Here is a 17,206-nt window from a genome sequence, read left to right on the forward strand (position 1 = left end):
GGGAAATGTTAACAAAGAACACAGTTTAAGAATAAAGACAAAAACCATTCTGACATCAATCCCAAGGATACAGTCAGCAATAGATAGAGCCACTATTTTTACATAGTCACTATTGTGACAAAGCACATAATAAGTAAAAAACGCATAAAATAAGAAACAAAATTCAGTGAGTTGCAGTACAGGAGGTGCTATGGAGTTAACTTGATCGCACATGCTGCACAGATTCTCAGTCTGCACAGTGCACAGAGCAGAGCAGCACATCAAGGGGATGGGACTAGATCAGTGGTTTATATTAAATTTTTCAATGTTATCGGTACTTGGCATTTTGGGGGCTATTATGCTGTATGTGGGGACTTAAGGGGCCATTATATATTGTGGGTGACTGTGGGAGCCAAATACTGTGTGGAATTGTGTGGGGTGGATAACTGTGAGGGTATAATACTTGCCCTAGCTAGATTATTAAGTGCTTCATTCACAGCCACACTGCTCAGTATTGTAGTTCTATATAATTACTTTCATGTTTCTGCTACTTCTGTCTGTATACTGAAGGAAAAAAAAGCAGTAAGCTCTTTATTGTGTGTTTTATGTATGTGAGTAGCAGCTATACAGTACAAGTCAAAAATATGGACACATTTGTTTATGCAATTGTTTTCCTTGCTTTTATTGGAATTTGCATACTAGAAATATATGGAAGCAAAGAGTAAAGAAACACGTGTGAAACAAACCAAATATGTGTTAAATCTCAGATTTCTCAAAATACCCCCCTTTTACTCTGATGGCTACTATACACCCTCTTAGCTGTTATAATTGTGTAACAACTCCACTGGAAAATAGGTAAAACTACTGCTGTTATAATTGTGTAACAACTCCACTGGAAAATAGGTAAAACTACTGTAGAAACTGCAACTGACCCAGCAGGTTCCTATGTAGACTAGAAATACTGACCCCGCAGTCCCTAGTGGTTCCTACATGGGCAGGAATAGAAATATAAAAAAAAACTGACTGTAACATCCAAACATAAATCAGGTCTGTTCAGGTGCTTACCTAGAGTCACCAACTCATATACAATGAAACAGATAAGGCAGCACTCTGTAGCGCTATAGCATGCAAACATAAAATATGAAAATTAAATTGCATTACTGCATTAGAAATCTGAAAAATTGAGAATGCTTAGCGCACAAATTGGCCAATTAATGTGTACCTGGCAGCCACGTTAAGGCGTTTCTCGTTGCCAGGACCTAATGCCAATCCTCTCTTACACAGTCTACATTTCTCTGGGAACCTAATGTGAATCCTCTCTTGGACTGAAGTCTATATCTCTGTGGAGGGGTAGAATCCTGCTGCAATTAAAAACGCCTGAGGCTGAGGGGCGGAGTGCTCAGTCAGAAGGCCAATGGGCAGGAATAGCCCTAAAAACAGACTTGCGTATGGATGGTTTGCGGATGGCTGCGTACGCCCTCCCTTAAGCTTCGCCTACGCTCTGCCTACTTCCTCAGGCATCCTGCATCGTCCTGCATACCCATCTTTAACATTGGGTACGCAGGGACATGCGTTGTATGCTGATGAGTGCGGATACAGCGTTTTGACGTGCCCGCCCAATACCCAATGTTAAAGATAGGTATGCAGGATGACGCAGGAAGCTTGCGGAAGTAGGCAGAGCTTAAGGGAGGATGTATGCAGCCATCCGCAAACCATCCACACGCAAGTGTGAACTTAGCCTAAACGAGAACAACTCAGACGTATGCTGCCTGAAAAGCCATCAAGTGCTTCACATTCCTCCTTAAGAACCAGAGGGCAGATTAGAGTGCGATTTACCTACAGAAGGGAAGGAGTGCTGAGATAGAAAGAAATTGCAGAGTGAGTTAAAATAAACCACAGAATACAAAATGAGATTATAAGTTGTATACTGCTAGGGAGTATACCTCCTATTTCCTAAACAGGAGATAGATGCAGGGTAAAAAGCATATTCAGGAGAAAGACAGACCCTAGCTGGTCTTTCACTGACTGGCATAAACAACGGCAGTATGACTGGACATCCAAATGAGACTATCACCAGCAGCAAATCCCCACAGGGGGGGAAGTATATATAGCCGCACCCAAAAGATGGCTGGGCAGACAAATGAATAAATGAAAACAGGATAACAGACAATAACCACCCGTAGAAAAGGTATATCTGCTGTGGCACAGAGGATAGAGGACCCAACCACTTTTTTGTATCTCACAAAGACATGCCAGGTGATACCAAAAACTCACATTTTAACTCATCAGACTGCAGCACAGATTTCAACTAATCTGATGTGCCGTGCTTGTGTTGCTTGCTTGAAATAATTACTTTCTTTGCATCAATTCAACCATAAATACCTGCTTCTCATAGTCTCATTTGGGAAGTTTATGTTGAAATTTGTCAGTTACTTGTTGTATGTTCATCATTTGGAGGGCTGTCATCTGAGGTGCTGTCAATCTGCAGTTTGCTAAAGCTGGTACAAAAACCTAATGAGATGAACTGGAATATAAATTTGTGTGCATGCAAAGTGTAGATGCATGTTCACACTAGCCACTAAACAGACATAACCTAAGATAAAAACAAGCAAGCATCCTGCAGTAAATACATAAATGGCAATAATGCATTAAAATAATATAAGATGCTTAGTTAACATAATTTTGATTTTAAAAAAAGTAAATCCCACCACGTTAAGGTGACCCAGAGATGGTCCTAACCTCTGGTATTAAAAACTTACCATATTTCAATGTGAATAAGGGCTGAGAAGGACTGAAACCCAACTAATGGATATCCAGCCATTGGGAACTAAATGAATGGTATCTCCAATATAAGGAAAATGGAGGCCACACCCTTACTTGCACAAAACAACTGAAACAAAAACCGGTCCTCATGAGTGCCAGAGGCATAAAAGCATCTTATACAAATTTACATCAGAATGATAAGTACCGGTACCCTCTATCTGTATCTACCACGTGCTGTATAACATCCCTCCCACTTTTAGCCTAGTTGTTTACTGTCTGGTCTAGGCTCCCTGCTTATCAGCACAGGGCCTGCAGTGTAAGTGAGGGACAGCCACCATGGAGCGGGGGCACCAAATATCGCATTTTAGGATGCCAACCTCTGTTGGTAGGTAGGGATGTTAGTGGACACGTAGGGCTTCCTACGCCATATGTAGTTGTACCTGGGATTTGTTCCAATAGTCTATTCAGTCCGTTTATCCCTCTTGCATTCCTATAGGATCCCCCAATCTTGGCTTGGTGCAAGGAGGTGAAAACAACATAGTGATTTTCTCTTGGAACCAAGGGCGGACATACCACTCGTTCAACCAGTGTGGCTACATCCGGGCCCGAAGGCTTCTGGGTGCCCCTGCAGAGCAGCTAATAATCAGGGCAATCTGGCCAGTTTATCCGTCCCTGAGGCTCCAGGGGGCCCTTGGCCAGATTGCCCTCATGTGCGACTGGCATGGAGCAATCCCTGCAGCTCCGCTGCCTGCAAGAGAAAATGGCAGCGGAGCTGCAGGGATCCGTCCTGCTTCCTACCCGCGCCTCCTGTCTCACACAGCAGTGGCTCAATGACATCATCATTCAGCGCTGCGGCTGTGTGAGACAGTAAGCTGCCGGTGAGGTGCGGCTTCAGGATACGTGCACAGAGGTGAGGTGTGTGTGCATGTGTGTGTGTATGTGTATTCAGAGAGGTGAATAGTGCTGTGTGTCTTTCTGTGTGTGTAGGTGGAGGAGAGGACAATGATGGGGGTGATGGGGCAGAAGGCAATGAATGGGTTGACAGAGAGGGCAATGATGGCGGTGATGGGGCAGAAGGCAATGATTGGGTTGACAGAGAGGGCAATGATGGGGCAGAAGGCAATAACTGGGTTGACAGAGAGGGCAAATATGGGCGTGATGGGGCAGAAGGCAATGATTGGGTTGACGGAGAGGGCAATGATAGGGATGGTGGGGAGGAGGAAATGATGGAGGTGGTATAATGGGCAATGATGGGGTGGTGGGGGAAAAGGCAATGATGGGGGTGGGGGAGAGGGCAATAATGGGAGGAGGATAATGAGGGGTTTGGGGGATTGGGATGGAAAGAAGGGGATTTATAATGGATTTAAGAACAGGGAGGTGGAGGAAGATGTTATTATCGATTATTATGTCTAACACAGTCCCTTAGTATAAAGTGTTCTCATTGATGTATAACACAGTCCCCTAGTGTATATATATATATATATATATATATATATATATATATATATATATAGAGAGAGAGAGAGAGAGAGAGCTTTGTTGCCTTAAAAGGAGGGGGGCCTAGGCACATTTCCTGCACAGGGGCCTCAAGCTGTCTGTGTCCACCCCTGCTTGGAACATACAGTAAATACTCGTGTATAAGCCGAGGGACCAAATTTTGCCTCAAAAAACTGGGAAAACTTATTGACTTGAGAATAAGCCGGGTATGCATTGTCCCTTAATCCCAGTTCTGGTATGCATGGTTCCTCATCCCCATCCTTGTATGCATGGCTCCTCATCCCCATCCTTGTATGCATAGCTCCTTATTCCCATCCTTGTATTCATGGCTCCTTATTCCCATCCTTGTACACGAGTAAATACTCGTGTATAAGCCGAAGTACCTAATTTTGCCTCAAAAACTGGGAAAACTTATTGACTTGAGAATAAGCCGGGTATGCATTGTCCCTTAATCCCTGTTCTGGTATGCATGGTTCCTCATCCCCATCCTTGTATGCATGGCTCCTCATCCCCATCCTTGTATGCATGGCTCCTTATTCCCATCCTTGTATTCATGGCTCCTTATTCCCATCCTTGTCTGCATGGCTCCTTATTCCCATCCTTGTCTGCATGGCTCCTCATCCCCATCCTTGTATGCATAGCTCCTTATTCCCATCCTTGTATTCATGGCTCCTTATTCCCATCCTGGTATGCATGGCTCCTTATCCCCATCCTTGTATGCATGGCTCCTTATCCCCATCCTTGTATGCATGGCTCCTTATCCCCATCCTTGTCTGCACGACTCCTTATTCCCATCCTTTTATGCACGGCTCCTTATTCCCATCCTTGTCTGCATGGATCCTCATCCCCATCTTACTTACCTTCGCTGCGCGCCCTTGCAGCATCTCGTTCCAGTGCCAGCAGTTCCTTCAGCTGGGCGATCACGCGTCCCTGCTCATTAATGTAATGAATATTCACCTTTCTCCACGCTGATGGGTGTGGAGAGAGGTGAATATTCATTACCTTATTGAGTGGGCACCCATGAGAGCCCAGCAGCTCCTGGAAGCCGGCTGTAACTGTGTGCGCGCTATAAGAGAAATGTCTATGTATTGCCAGTGCAGTGAATATTCATTTCTCTTTAGCAATGGGCACAGGCTTTAGCCACAGCCGCCGGCTACTGCCTCCTGTGACCTGCTGCTCCGCCACTCCCCCTCTGTAAACTGGGACATTGACTTGTGTATAAGCCGAGGGGGGGGGGGGCATTTTCAGCACAAGAAAAGTGCTGAAAAACTCGGCTTATACACGAGTATATTCGGTTTATAGTGCATCAAAACAGTCACATATGAAACATATTGTTTGTATTATCAGTGAGTCTATCATTTTTTTTGCACTTTTTTTTTTCTTTTGTGGTGTTTTTTTCTTATTTTTTTGTAATAAACATACTTTTTAATTGTTATATGTTCACATATGCAATTCCTTAATATTATTTATATACTTCCTAGCATTCAGTTTCATCATAGCAATTAATGGTTTTCATGACTGCATTTGAGATACCTACAAGGCTATAAAAAATCTTCGCATTGATTGACCTTCGTGTCTTAAAGTAAGGATGGACTGTCATTTCTCATACTTAGTGGTTCTTGCTATATTCTGGTTGAGTAGGGCTCAACACTATATGAAACTATATCAACTCTGCCTCTGTAAAACATACCTTATGGTTGCACTGGTCGAAGCCATTCCAGGTTTTACCTGATGAAGCTGCTTGAGAGAATGCGAAGATTTTGTAAAGCTGTCATCGGTGTAAAAAGGTTACTTTTAGGAATCTACGGTTTAACACACAGGGGCATAATGATCGCGGTCACAGAGGGTGCGACTGGACCCATGCAGGAATTCGACCCCAAAAAACTATCACCTATTTCAACTGGATGTGCGTCCAAGGAGATACATTCAGCTGAAATTTATTGTGGCACGGAAACCTGTGGGTTCCCTGCACTGCAATACATCCCGCCGGATAATCAGAGGCCGGCAGCTGACAGCGCATGGCAGTGACGTCATGCACGTCCCGTGGTGAGCACGTCAAATACAGCTGCTGGTTTCTGCGCTGGATATAGAAGATGCTTAATTTTTTCTTTAAATGTGTTGGAGAAGAGCAGCAGAACAGAGGATATTATTACTGGAAGGGATCAGGATGGGTGACATTATTTCTGGAATGGGCTCACAGTGTGGGACATTATTCCTGGAAGGGGCACAGGATAGAGGACATTATACCAGGAAGGGGCACAGGATGGAGGGCATTATACTACAGGAAGGGATCCTGGATGGGGGACATTATTCCTGGAAGGAGCCCCAGGATAAAGGACATTATTACAACATGTGTCCAGGAAGGAGGACATTATACCAGGAAGAGCACAGGATGGGGACATTATTATTACTAGAATGGACTCAGGGTGGAGGACATTCAACCAGGAAAGGGGCCCAGGATGGGGACATTATTACAGGAAGTAAGCCCAGGATGCGGGTGTTATTACCGGAAGAGATCTATGATGGGGGACCTTATACTAGGAAGGTGGCCATCTTGGGGAAGATTATTACTGGAAGGTGCAAGGATGGGGGACACTATAACAGGCGGGGGCAGGACAAGGGACTTTATTACTTGAAGAGTCCAGGATGGGGGACATCATACCAGGAAAGGGCTCTGGATGGGGGACATTATTACTAGAAATGGCACAGAATGGAGGACATTATTATTATTAGGGGCCGAGAATGAGGACATTATTACAGGAGTTAGCCCATGATGAGGAGACATTATACCAGAAGGGGCCCAGGAAGGACATCACTACGTGGGGAATGAAAACATATCTCTTTATAGGATCTAGAACACTACAAGGACCATATATGTGACCAACATTTAGGTGAGGCCGAGATCCAAATTTTGTTAACACAAATTCTAGTTTGCTTCACGTGTTGCTTTTCTTCTTGTTTCCATGTGTTTCTTTGTGGTTTTGCTGACTTCAGTCTAAATCTACAATGTGCACTTTCCAATAAGAACAAGGAAAACCGTTGCATGAACAAGTGTGTCCAAACTTTTGACTGGTACTGTGCACAACACTACTATGACATTACCACCATGTAGTAGAGCTTAGTTATAAAAGTAAGCACTCCTGAGACATCATTTCAATCAAACACAGTTTATAAATGATGACCGAGCCCATCCTGTGCGATTGCTCAGAAGTCGTAGGGACAAAAGGCAAAAATGCTGTTCGTCCTAGTGTGTAGCCAGAATGAATGTAAGTGACTATTTAATCATTCACATGTGAGTATTAGGAAAAAACAAAGCACTTGTTAGAAAATCAAAAGAAAATTATTGACATGACTGCCCTTCTTTACGTTCAGTTTTGATGAGGACAAAGTGTCATTTTCTATAACTTGCATCACATAGGTAAAGGAGCATTTGCTTGAAAGGAAGCTGGAAGAGCATTTACAGATGTCACTAACTGACATGGTGGCACACGACAGTGATAGCGGAGCGCACATATGCTATTGCGTAGGATAATTATTTCCTTTGTAGTAGAGAGTCTGCTGTACACAAATTGTGGACAAACATTCGGTGGGCCGCATTACAGTTTGTGGCCCAAAAATGGTTGTTTAATGATTGCTGCAGTTATAGATCTCATATTTCTCAAAGAAGTCATCATTAGAACTACAATTCTACTCACAGCAAAGTCCCTGGCAGGAGAGGGAGCAGAGCAGCTGGGTCAGGAGATGAAGGAGGGATGACTCATGCAGGGAAAATAGACCTCCTGTTTCTACATAGAGCTTAGAAGGATTCAGCTGGTCAGTTTTACACCACATAATGTAGACCTAATGGAAAAGAGAAGAATTAGCTGGGTAGAAAGGCAAAATGAGCAATTGTAAGTACACAGTGACATATAATATGATGATTGCAATGAATTTAGGGGATAAAAACTTTGGGAGGAGTGCTTCTTTAACCAGTGAGACTTGGGGTGAGGTTGCTTTAGGCTATAATGATTGTATGGTAACAGATATTAAAGTGCTTAATGTACATTGACAACACTTTTTTTAGACATTATTTACAATGCATATATTGTGTAGATGCTGAAGGATTGACAGCCCAGATTATTATTGATGCCAATGATGGGGTCCAAGGAGTTATTGAGTGGCAGAGGACAAGGTATGTTTAAATAATATTATTCACTTGTTAAATTTTCTTTAAAAGCTACTTTGTTAGAATTCTGTTACATCCGCATGCATCTGCATGTCCTGCGTACCCAATATTAAAAATAGGTACGCAGGGCACATGCAGAAGTATGCATAAGTAGGCGGGGCTTAACGGAGGACATACGTAGCCCTCCACAAAGCCCCCGTACGCAAATGTGAACTTAGCCTAACACCCTAGATCTTGTAACTTCATTCTTCTCAGAAGCATTTCCATTGGTGGTATAACTAACTTCATTAGTGGGAAACAGAGCATCAGAGTCTGAAATAAAGGATATAATTTTAAGAGATGGAATCAAAATGCAAATGCTCCATTTAATAAAAGCTAAGAAGGATTATTAGACACCTGCTTTTTCACATGTAGCAGTTTTCTGCATTCATTGTGACAGGTAACTGACAGTGCACTTCTTTTATAGAGAACCTGTCATCACAATTTACCCTGTTAAAGTACATATATAAAGTACAAATACAAATACACTGGCGCTCAACACTTCTTCCCACTAAGGACTGTGGGACTGCTCTGTAAAAACGCCCAGCTGCTGGTATCTCCAGAATATGTGCCACTTCTGAAAGACCAAAAAGGAAAACTCAAAATAGATACCGCGCTTAGGTGTATAAAATGGACTGCCTATGATAACCAGGATAAACCACAAAAGTGTGAAATGATAAAATCCAATGATGGTGGGCCCGAAGGTGCCCACCAAAATACCTGTAGGTGATTATGAGGACGCACTAAACAGCAGGATACCTGTCAGCTGCCCTATACGGATATCAGTGCACAAAAAAATTCCCTCAGAATATAAGTGTTGGTTCAAAGAACCCTTACCGTATAATGTCACTAGTTTCACGCTGAGCTCTTCCTGGTGTATGTCCAAGGGGGCGTGCAGGCTACCGTAGGTGGTTGCGACGGGCGCAAAGTAATCCTGCAGCTGACGGGCGACAGATGGACACACAGGTAGTAGTCCTGCGCGAGCTGCGTGGGGTGTAGCTAGTAAGTGCAGAGCCAGAGAGCGCCCCGGCCGAAGGCGTCCCTGGTTGCACTTAGAAACAAAGATGGCCGGCGCTGCTAAGCAGCGTGTGACGTCACAGGCACTAAGGAGCCCTGCTGGGACCAAAAAGCAAACCAACGCGTTTCAAAGGGTAATCGCCCTTCTTCGTCAGGGTTAGCGACGAACCCTGACGAAGAAGGGCGATTACCCTTTGAAACGCGTTGGTTTGCTTTTTGGTCCCAGCAGGGCTCCTTAGTGCCTGTGACGTCACACGCTGCTTAGCAGCGCCGGCCATCTTTGTTTCTAAGTGCAACCAGGGACGCCTTCGGCCGGGGCGCTCTCTGGCTCTGCACTTACTAGCTACACCCCACGCAGCTCGCGCAGGACTACTACCTGTGTGTCCATCTGTCGCCCGTCAGCTGCAGGATTACTTTGCGCCCGTCGCAACCACCTACGGTAGCCTGCACGCCCCCTTGGACATACACCAGGAAGAGCTCAGCGTGAAACTAGTGACATTATACGGTAAGGGTTCTTTGAACCAACACTTATATTCTGAGGGAATTTTTTTGTGCACTGATATCCGTATAGGGCAGCTGACAGGTATCCTGCTGTTTAGTGCGTCCTCATAATCACCTACAGGTATTTTGGTGGGCACCTTCGGGCCCACCATCATTGGATTTTATCATTTCACACTTTTGTGGTTTATCCTGGTTATCATAGGCAGTCCATTTTATACACCTAAGCGCGGTATCTATTTTGAGTTTACATATATAAAGTATAACGATATGGCCTTAATAGCCCTGTTATAATGATTTAATGGATACCTGTAGTGAAAAAAAAATCCGCATCGTGGTTTTTTAATTCAACTTAAAAGTTTTAGTGCAATATTTTCTCTGTGCATCAAGACAGGAATTTGGGTAGGGTCTTCAGCATTCAAATAACAGAAAACTGACCGGCACATCAAAAACCAGTCTGAACAGATGCATACCAAAAACAGCTACTTACATGTACAGTATACGAAAATGGTTGCACTCAATCGTGTTAAGGCATGTCAACGTGAAATATATGAAATGTGAATAGCAAAAATAGCTTTTGAATATTAGGAAAAATACATGAAAAATACATGAGACGCTTTGCACAAAATTTGGCCAAATAATGCCGGCCCATCAACCAACGTCAAGACGGCCTCATAAGTCTGATGGGGCCCTGACCAGTGTGAACACATCTCTCTAAGGCTAATGTCTGAATGCATGGGTGAATATGGACACCTCTCTCAGTAAAGCCTACATTTATGGGTTGGCAGGAACCAGCTGTAATTAAAATCACGTCATGGTGAAGGGTGAAGTGATCAGTCAGAAAGCTAGCATACAAATAACAGAAAGCTGACCGGCACATCAAAAACTAGTCTGAACAGGTGCATACCAAAAAACAGCTACTTTGCCGTGGCCCCTCAGCATTTGTATGAGCCTCCTTTATTAACCTTCGCACTAATGCCGCCCTTGTCGCGGGTGACACTTTCGTACATTCATGTCCCTCCATTCTCCAGCAAAATGGTGCCGGAGGTGGCACATGCTCACTTTAACCTCATGCGGTCACCAGCAAGTTGGGGCCGGAGGCGGCACATGCTCAGATTAACCTTATGGTCTCCAGCAAAATGGGGCTGCTGGTGTCGCATGCGCAGATCGAGATTTCCGGCCACTGGAGACATTTTGCTGGAGACTGCTGGAGGTTAATATGGGCATGCGCTGCTATTTTTCTGAGTGGCACTAGCACGAAAATTAAAAAAGGAGACTCATACAAATGAAGAGGGTCACTGAAGACCCTACCCACAATCTCGGCTCGATGCATGAAGAGGCTATTGCACTATAACTTCTAAAGTGAATTATATAAGAAGCAGTCTATGCATTTTTTCAATACAGGTATCCACTAGATCAGTATAACAGATATAACAGGGACATTATGGCAATACCTTTGTTAACAGCTTAAATCGCTCTTTGTAATACATATTCAATAAAAGTGAAGCTGTAGGTATTGATTTTTGTGATTCTTGAATTACATAGAAACATAAAGTGTAAGCTATTATCTGTAGATATAACAATAAATTCTCACTTCGTCAATTAATTTACAATGTTTTCACTTTCAGCTTTGAAGTCAATGAAACCCATGGTATTTTGACGCTTGTTGCTTATCGGAACAAAGGAGCCTACGGAAACGTGTCGTTATTTTTCTACGCACAGAATATAGGGGCCCAACTAGGAGTGGATTATAATGTTTCATCAATGGTAGGATATTGCTGCTTAATTGCTTCTTCAATCAATTGCTTTAATACTTGCAAGATTATGAACAAGTATCTTTATCCATAGTGGATGTCTTATAAACCTGATTGAAGTTGTGGCATTCTTTGTTATCAATTGTTTATGTAATGCAAATTATTGGAGTCGCAATCAAGTGTCTGAAAAAGCAAGAAAAAGTCAATAAAGTGTAACTATTGGTTATAGATTTTAGATTAACAATGCTATTTCTGACCATTAAATGAATTTTTATCACGGTAGTGAGGTACATACTGGCTGCGGGCCTTGCAATCTGGACTTAGCAGCTTATTATATGCTTAAGATGGTGTCAAGTTCGGGTCAGGAAACCTGTGGCCAATCTATACACCATGGTCTGTACACCACCATGTTTCATGGACACCTGAATTCAGCATGATATTTTTAGTTTTTCACTAGTTTCTTTCCCATTTTCAATTTTAAGTTCTCTCTGAGTTAGTGGTTGGAGACTAGCTGCTGTGATGTCTGCCATTCACAGTGCATGAGACACTCCTCTGTCTTTGTGTAGCACATCTTCAGAACTGCAGTATCATGGAGGACATTACGCAGCAGTGCTGAGCAGTCAAGCTGTGAATCCAGTTCTGGGATAGATATACACTTACCAGAAAGCAGCAGTACCTGTCCGTGTGTCTCTCTGCCCCTCTTTCCTCTTTTACTTTACCACTTCATATGCTTTGTAAGGTTTCTGCTCACTCTTCTGAGTTTGAGCTGGGTACGGGAAGCCATTAAAGTAAAAATGTCCAGGCTGGTTTATTAAGACTTCATAAACCATTCCTCAAACAAAAGAAATAAACAGCTTTCAGTGAAGACAAAACCAAAGTAAACAGTCCAAATAATGGCACTATGGTGTTGTTATGATACACCCTTGCTGGATATCATGCAGTACACAAACTCAGTCTGGAGATATCACACAAAAGGCCTTCTTACATCCACACTCTGTGCAATATTGATTTAGCAGAACTTCCTTGTATGTGCCATACCACGTCCCGGGGTGGGGATCTGCAGCGCCCCAGAGTCCTGGTCGTTGCAGTACTGTGGCTCCGCCGCTAAGGGGGGCTATGGTACGTCTGATGGCACTGAAGGAGTTCATCTGACCAGGTATCACAGACACCAATACATTTCATAGTCTGGCCTCCAGGGGGAGCTAAGGGCACTATTCATTAGGCCACTCCTCACAGTCTGGTAAAACTGGGGGTTAGGCAGGAAGTTAGAGAGAAAGCTGACTGGGTTGGAACCAGGCAACACCTTGTGGCAGGGGGTGTTGTAGGGGAAGATTCAGAGGGGTCCCTGTCAGGGGTGGGATCCTGACAGAGGCCTAGCGAACAGAGAGAACGTTACGGGACCGCGCCTGCACGATATAGCGGCGGTACCCCAAGAAAGGATAAGAAGCGAAGTTTATTGTGCTGAGTGAGAAACGAGATCAACGCAACAAGGAGAATACCAGTAGGAGTCGTGCTGTAAGACGAGGCAACATCCTATTGAGGCGCATCACCGGTGGCCGGAATGCCGAGGAAGTATAGAGCTCCAAGCCAAACTTCAGACCTACAGCAGGACAGTCAGTTACAGGCGGGCTGTCTCACCCAGACCCAGGAAGACACATGGGGGTAACAACAGGAGTGGGGCGACGCTGGAGTCCCGGAAAAGCTCCGAGCCTCCCTGTCATACGGGTGCATCCTAACCGTAAGATCAGGGGGATTTAGAGGAAGAACATCAGAATCGAGTTGTGAGGGAACACGAGAAACAGACACAACAGTTGTGGGTGCTATCTATTATTGTACGCCCCTCAGCAGGGTCACGGACTGGGTCTAGCCACCGTGACAACCCCAGAGCAGAGACTCAGAGGCCTGGTACCGGGTACCCCTCGGCCCTGCGGCAGTGGGGGCGCTACAGATCTATGAGCACCCAGTTGCACCCATCTCTCTGACTGCCTTCGCCACTCTCTATTAACTCTCTCAGCACTGTACGAGCTGGAGCTTGCTTCCAGGCTTACATCACTGAGAATAACCATCTCTGTGATAGATATCTTCCTTCAATGATGTGTCCACCGGCCATCTTGCCACCTTAATAAACAGTTGTAATCTGATCTGTCAGTGAGATGGTAGGCTGCCTTGCGGATAAGATATACTTCTTATGTTTGCTTTTATTATTGATTTATACAAAGTTTGTTGAAATGACTGTGACCATTAAACTACAGGGTGATTAAAAAAGGATAGTGCAATATGAAGGAGAGAACATAGCACAAAGTTATGAATATAACAAGACTCATTATTTATCCAAGTTTTATCTATACACTACAAATGTTCCAAGTGATTTCCATTGGTGACATGTCAGATGTCTATGATGTAGTCTGGTTCTGTCCTGACATGTGCCAGTATATCCTCATATATGGACTCTTGTGTTTCAGTGATGAATTGTCCCAGGTTGTTCAAATCCAATGGATGTGGGGGGGATGAAGTGGTCAGATAGACTGAGTTCTTGGTCTAACCCCATATAAAGGGTGTTAGATTGGGTGACCCAATCGAGTCCTTATCTCAGGATATGTTGTACGCATCTAGACAGAACCGGACCACAGCCTAGACCTCTGTCGTGGCACCAATGGAAATCATTTTGAATACTTGTAGTGTTTAGATAAAACTTGGATTGATAGTGTGTATTTTCATGTTAATAAATTTGTGTTGTGTTCTCTCAGTTATGAATGCTGGGGCTGTAATTTTGCACTATCCTTTGTGAATAATCCTGTATTATCTGTAAAGTCATCATTCTTGAGTCAAGTGAAGTAAACAGATTTTTTTTTAGATTTTAGCATTTGCTGATGGAGAAAGATATAAATTTATTGATGTAATTATCAATGATGATGATCTCCCAGAAGGCGATGAAAAATTTCAGCTGATACTTGCAAATCCTTCTCATGGACTGGAGTTGGGCAAGAATACAACAGGTGATACAGTCCATTACGCAACATATTGCACCAAGTTGTTGTGCATATATTAATGTGCTATGTCTGATATCTTGTATCTCTTTTATGACAGCTACTGTTACAATTCTGGCCAATGACGATGGTCATGGGGTTATATCTTTTAACAACACTGAGCACTTCTTCCTGCGGGAGCCCACAGCTCTGTACTTGACAGAGAGCGTTGCAATGCTCTGTATTATCAGGGACCCTCCACAAGGAATATTTGGGACTGTCACTGTGCAGTATTTTATCACTGGAGAGAATGGCTCGGATGCTTCTGGTGATCTGAATCCAGTAGAAGGCTATGTCATCCTAGAAGAAGGAGTGAGGTTCAAGGTAACTCCTCAGCCCAGCATGGACTGTGTAACTGCATTGGGTTATTCATGGCATTGTAAGCATCAAAGCTTGGAAATGACCAACTTACATAGGCTTTACTGTGTGAAGAAAGAAACGGCTTTACCACATAGTAGCTGGAGTAGGTTGGGTAGATGGTGCCCAATAAGTTATATATTAAACTATATAAAAGGGCATTGTTCAGATTTATTATTCACTCTTAAGGAAATCTGATCCTGAACAATGGCTTTATTTTTTGTAGAAGCAGCTCTTCTCCTATCCAAGGGCTGTATCTGGTACTGGAGATCATCCTTACTCACTTTAGCTGGGCTGGATTGCAGTACTCAGGCCATAAACTATAGTGGTGTTGGTCTGATAAACACTTTTTTTCTCATATTACCAATCCAATTTTTACAACAATCCATGGCCAATATATGAAGTGTAAAAGGAAATCACAAGCTCACCTTTATTTCCAATTTAGGATTTTGGAGATCCTGGAGCAGAAGCTGTTCGAAGGCGATGATTGATGGAAAAACGAGTTGGGTTTGTTCAGCTCGATTCAAATGGCTTAAAATTGGCTCTTTATTTCATAAATGTAAAATTCATAGAAGAATGGTGAAAGGATGCTGATCATCAACTTGTTTCATTCGCTCTATGCGTTCTTAGTCATGATGAAATACCATGAGCATAAAGTTTCATCACAATTAAGAACGCATGTAGCGTTTGACACGTTGATGATCAGTATCCAGTCACCACTCTTCTAGGAATTTTAGATGATTTAAATAAAGTGCTAATTTTTACCCATTTAGATCGAACTGGAAAACCCATCTTTTATTTCAATATATAAAGTCCTCAAATCACATTAGATTACAGTTGGGAAAATGTACCAATTTCAGTGAGATTGGCCTACAATCTAAAGTGAGTGGTCGCTGGGTAGGGGGGTCTTCTGACTCCTCCTTGAGAGATGATGTCTAGGGAAAAAAGATTCGGGTAGTTTAAATTCCAACACCTCATTCTTTTGCCACCCAGGCAGATAAGTTGCTACCAGAAGTGTCTGGTGGCAACGTGCTACACTCTTCTCATAAAAGGACACTGGGAGAGAACTGTAGCACTGTGTATGGACAGCCTAATGTCTATATATGTTTTAGAATGGAAAAAATAATTACCATCCATCTAACATTTTACTTGATATTTATGTGCATATTTTTAAAAAAAATTCCTTCAGCCAATATCAAAATTAACAATACAAACAAAAAGAATAACAAAAAATACAAAGATAACCCAACCGGGCCATGCCCTTTAACCCCAGAAATAAGGAGAGCAAAATAATAAAAATAAAGTAATAAATAGGTAAATAAAAATAACAGTTACTTATACACATTTCACCAAATCTGTAATCGGCTTTTTTTTCTTGTGGATTCTGCTAACAAGTTTTATAATAATAATAATTATTATTTTTTAATGCTATAGCGCCAACATATTCCGCAGCATGTTTCAAACACAATGGCCTTCATTCAGTAAGACTGGCATTTCGTATGTCTTAATGAGGGTCATGCAGGAATAAGATGCATTGAATTCTTTAAAAGGCACACAACACTTAATAATTCAGCACATCTTATTAGTTGCTTGCACATCCATGCACCTCATTAGAAATGTTACTCCAGCACCTGACTGGAATAACATTTCTGGTGTAAGATATACCATCACTATTGATTAATTTGATGGATGGGCGTAGCCACACCACATCCTGCCTCCTGCTTAGCTCCTCCCATTTTGTAAGAGCTCCTTGAAAATGGCAATAATGTCAAAATTGTTGCGCAACTCTGTTTTGCACAAAAAATGTACAACTTTTCTGAGTATATGACATCAGTTTTCTGGTTAAAAACACTTCGATGAATCACCCCCAATATGCTTAGACAACCAATTTTTACTATTACTTATTTTTCTCAAAAGCAAGAGATTAGCTGTAGCTTCTTTTATTAGAGTAAAATTTATTGGTGTGTTCCAAACAACTCAAAAAATACATAGTGTCATGACTCAGGACAGGGCGGTTCGGCTCCGTCTGGGTTAAGTTTGTCCGCCTCTCTTTGGTTCTGGGGCGGCTATTTAATGCTAGTAATTCCTGGGTTTGGTGTCGGTGAAACTTC

The 17,206-nt window shown here is 42.8% G+C and overlaps 1 protein-coding gene across 1 annotated transcript in view; it reads left to right on the forward strand.

Moving 5' to 3' along the window:
- ADGRV1 (adhesion G protein-coupled receptor V1) overlaps positions 1-17,206 on the forward strand; it is a 742,217-nt gene that overhangs the window by 262,582 nt on the left and 462,429 nt on the right. The window contains exons 41-44 of the mRNA XM_077289021.1: positions 8,332-8,410; positions 11,587-11,725; positions 14,567-14,708; positions 14,800-15,062. Coding sequence (XP_077145136.1) covers positions 8,332-8,410; positions 11,587-11,725; positions 14,567-14,708; positions 14,800-15,062 — 623 coding nt within the window. The remainder of the gene's footprint in view (positions 1-8,331; positions 8,411-11,586; positions 11,726-14,566; positions 14,709-14,799; positions 15,063-17,206) is intronic.

Source organism: Ranitomeya variabilis, chromosome 1 (genome assembly GCF_051348905.1).
Source record: "Ranitomeya variabilis isolate aRanVar5 chromosome 1, aRanVar5.hap1, whole genome shotgun sequence".
Lineage (NCBI taxonomy): Eukaryota > Metazoa > Chordata > Amphibia > Anura > Dendrobatidae > Ranitomeya > Ranitomeya variabilis.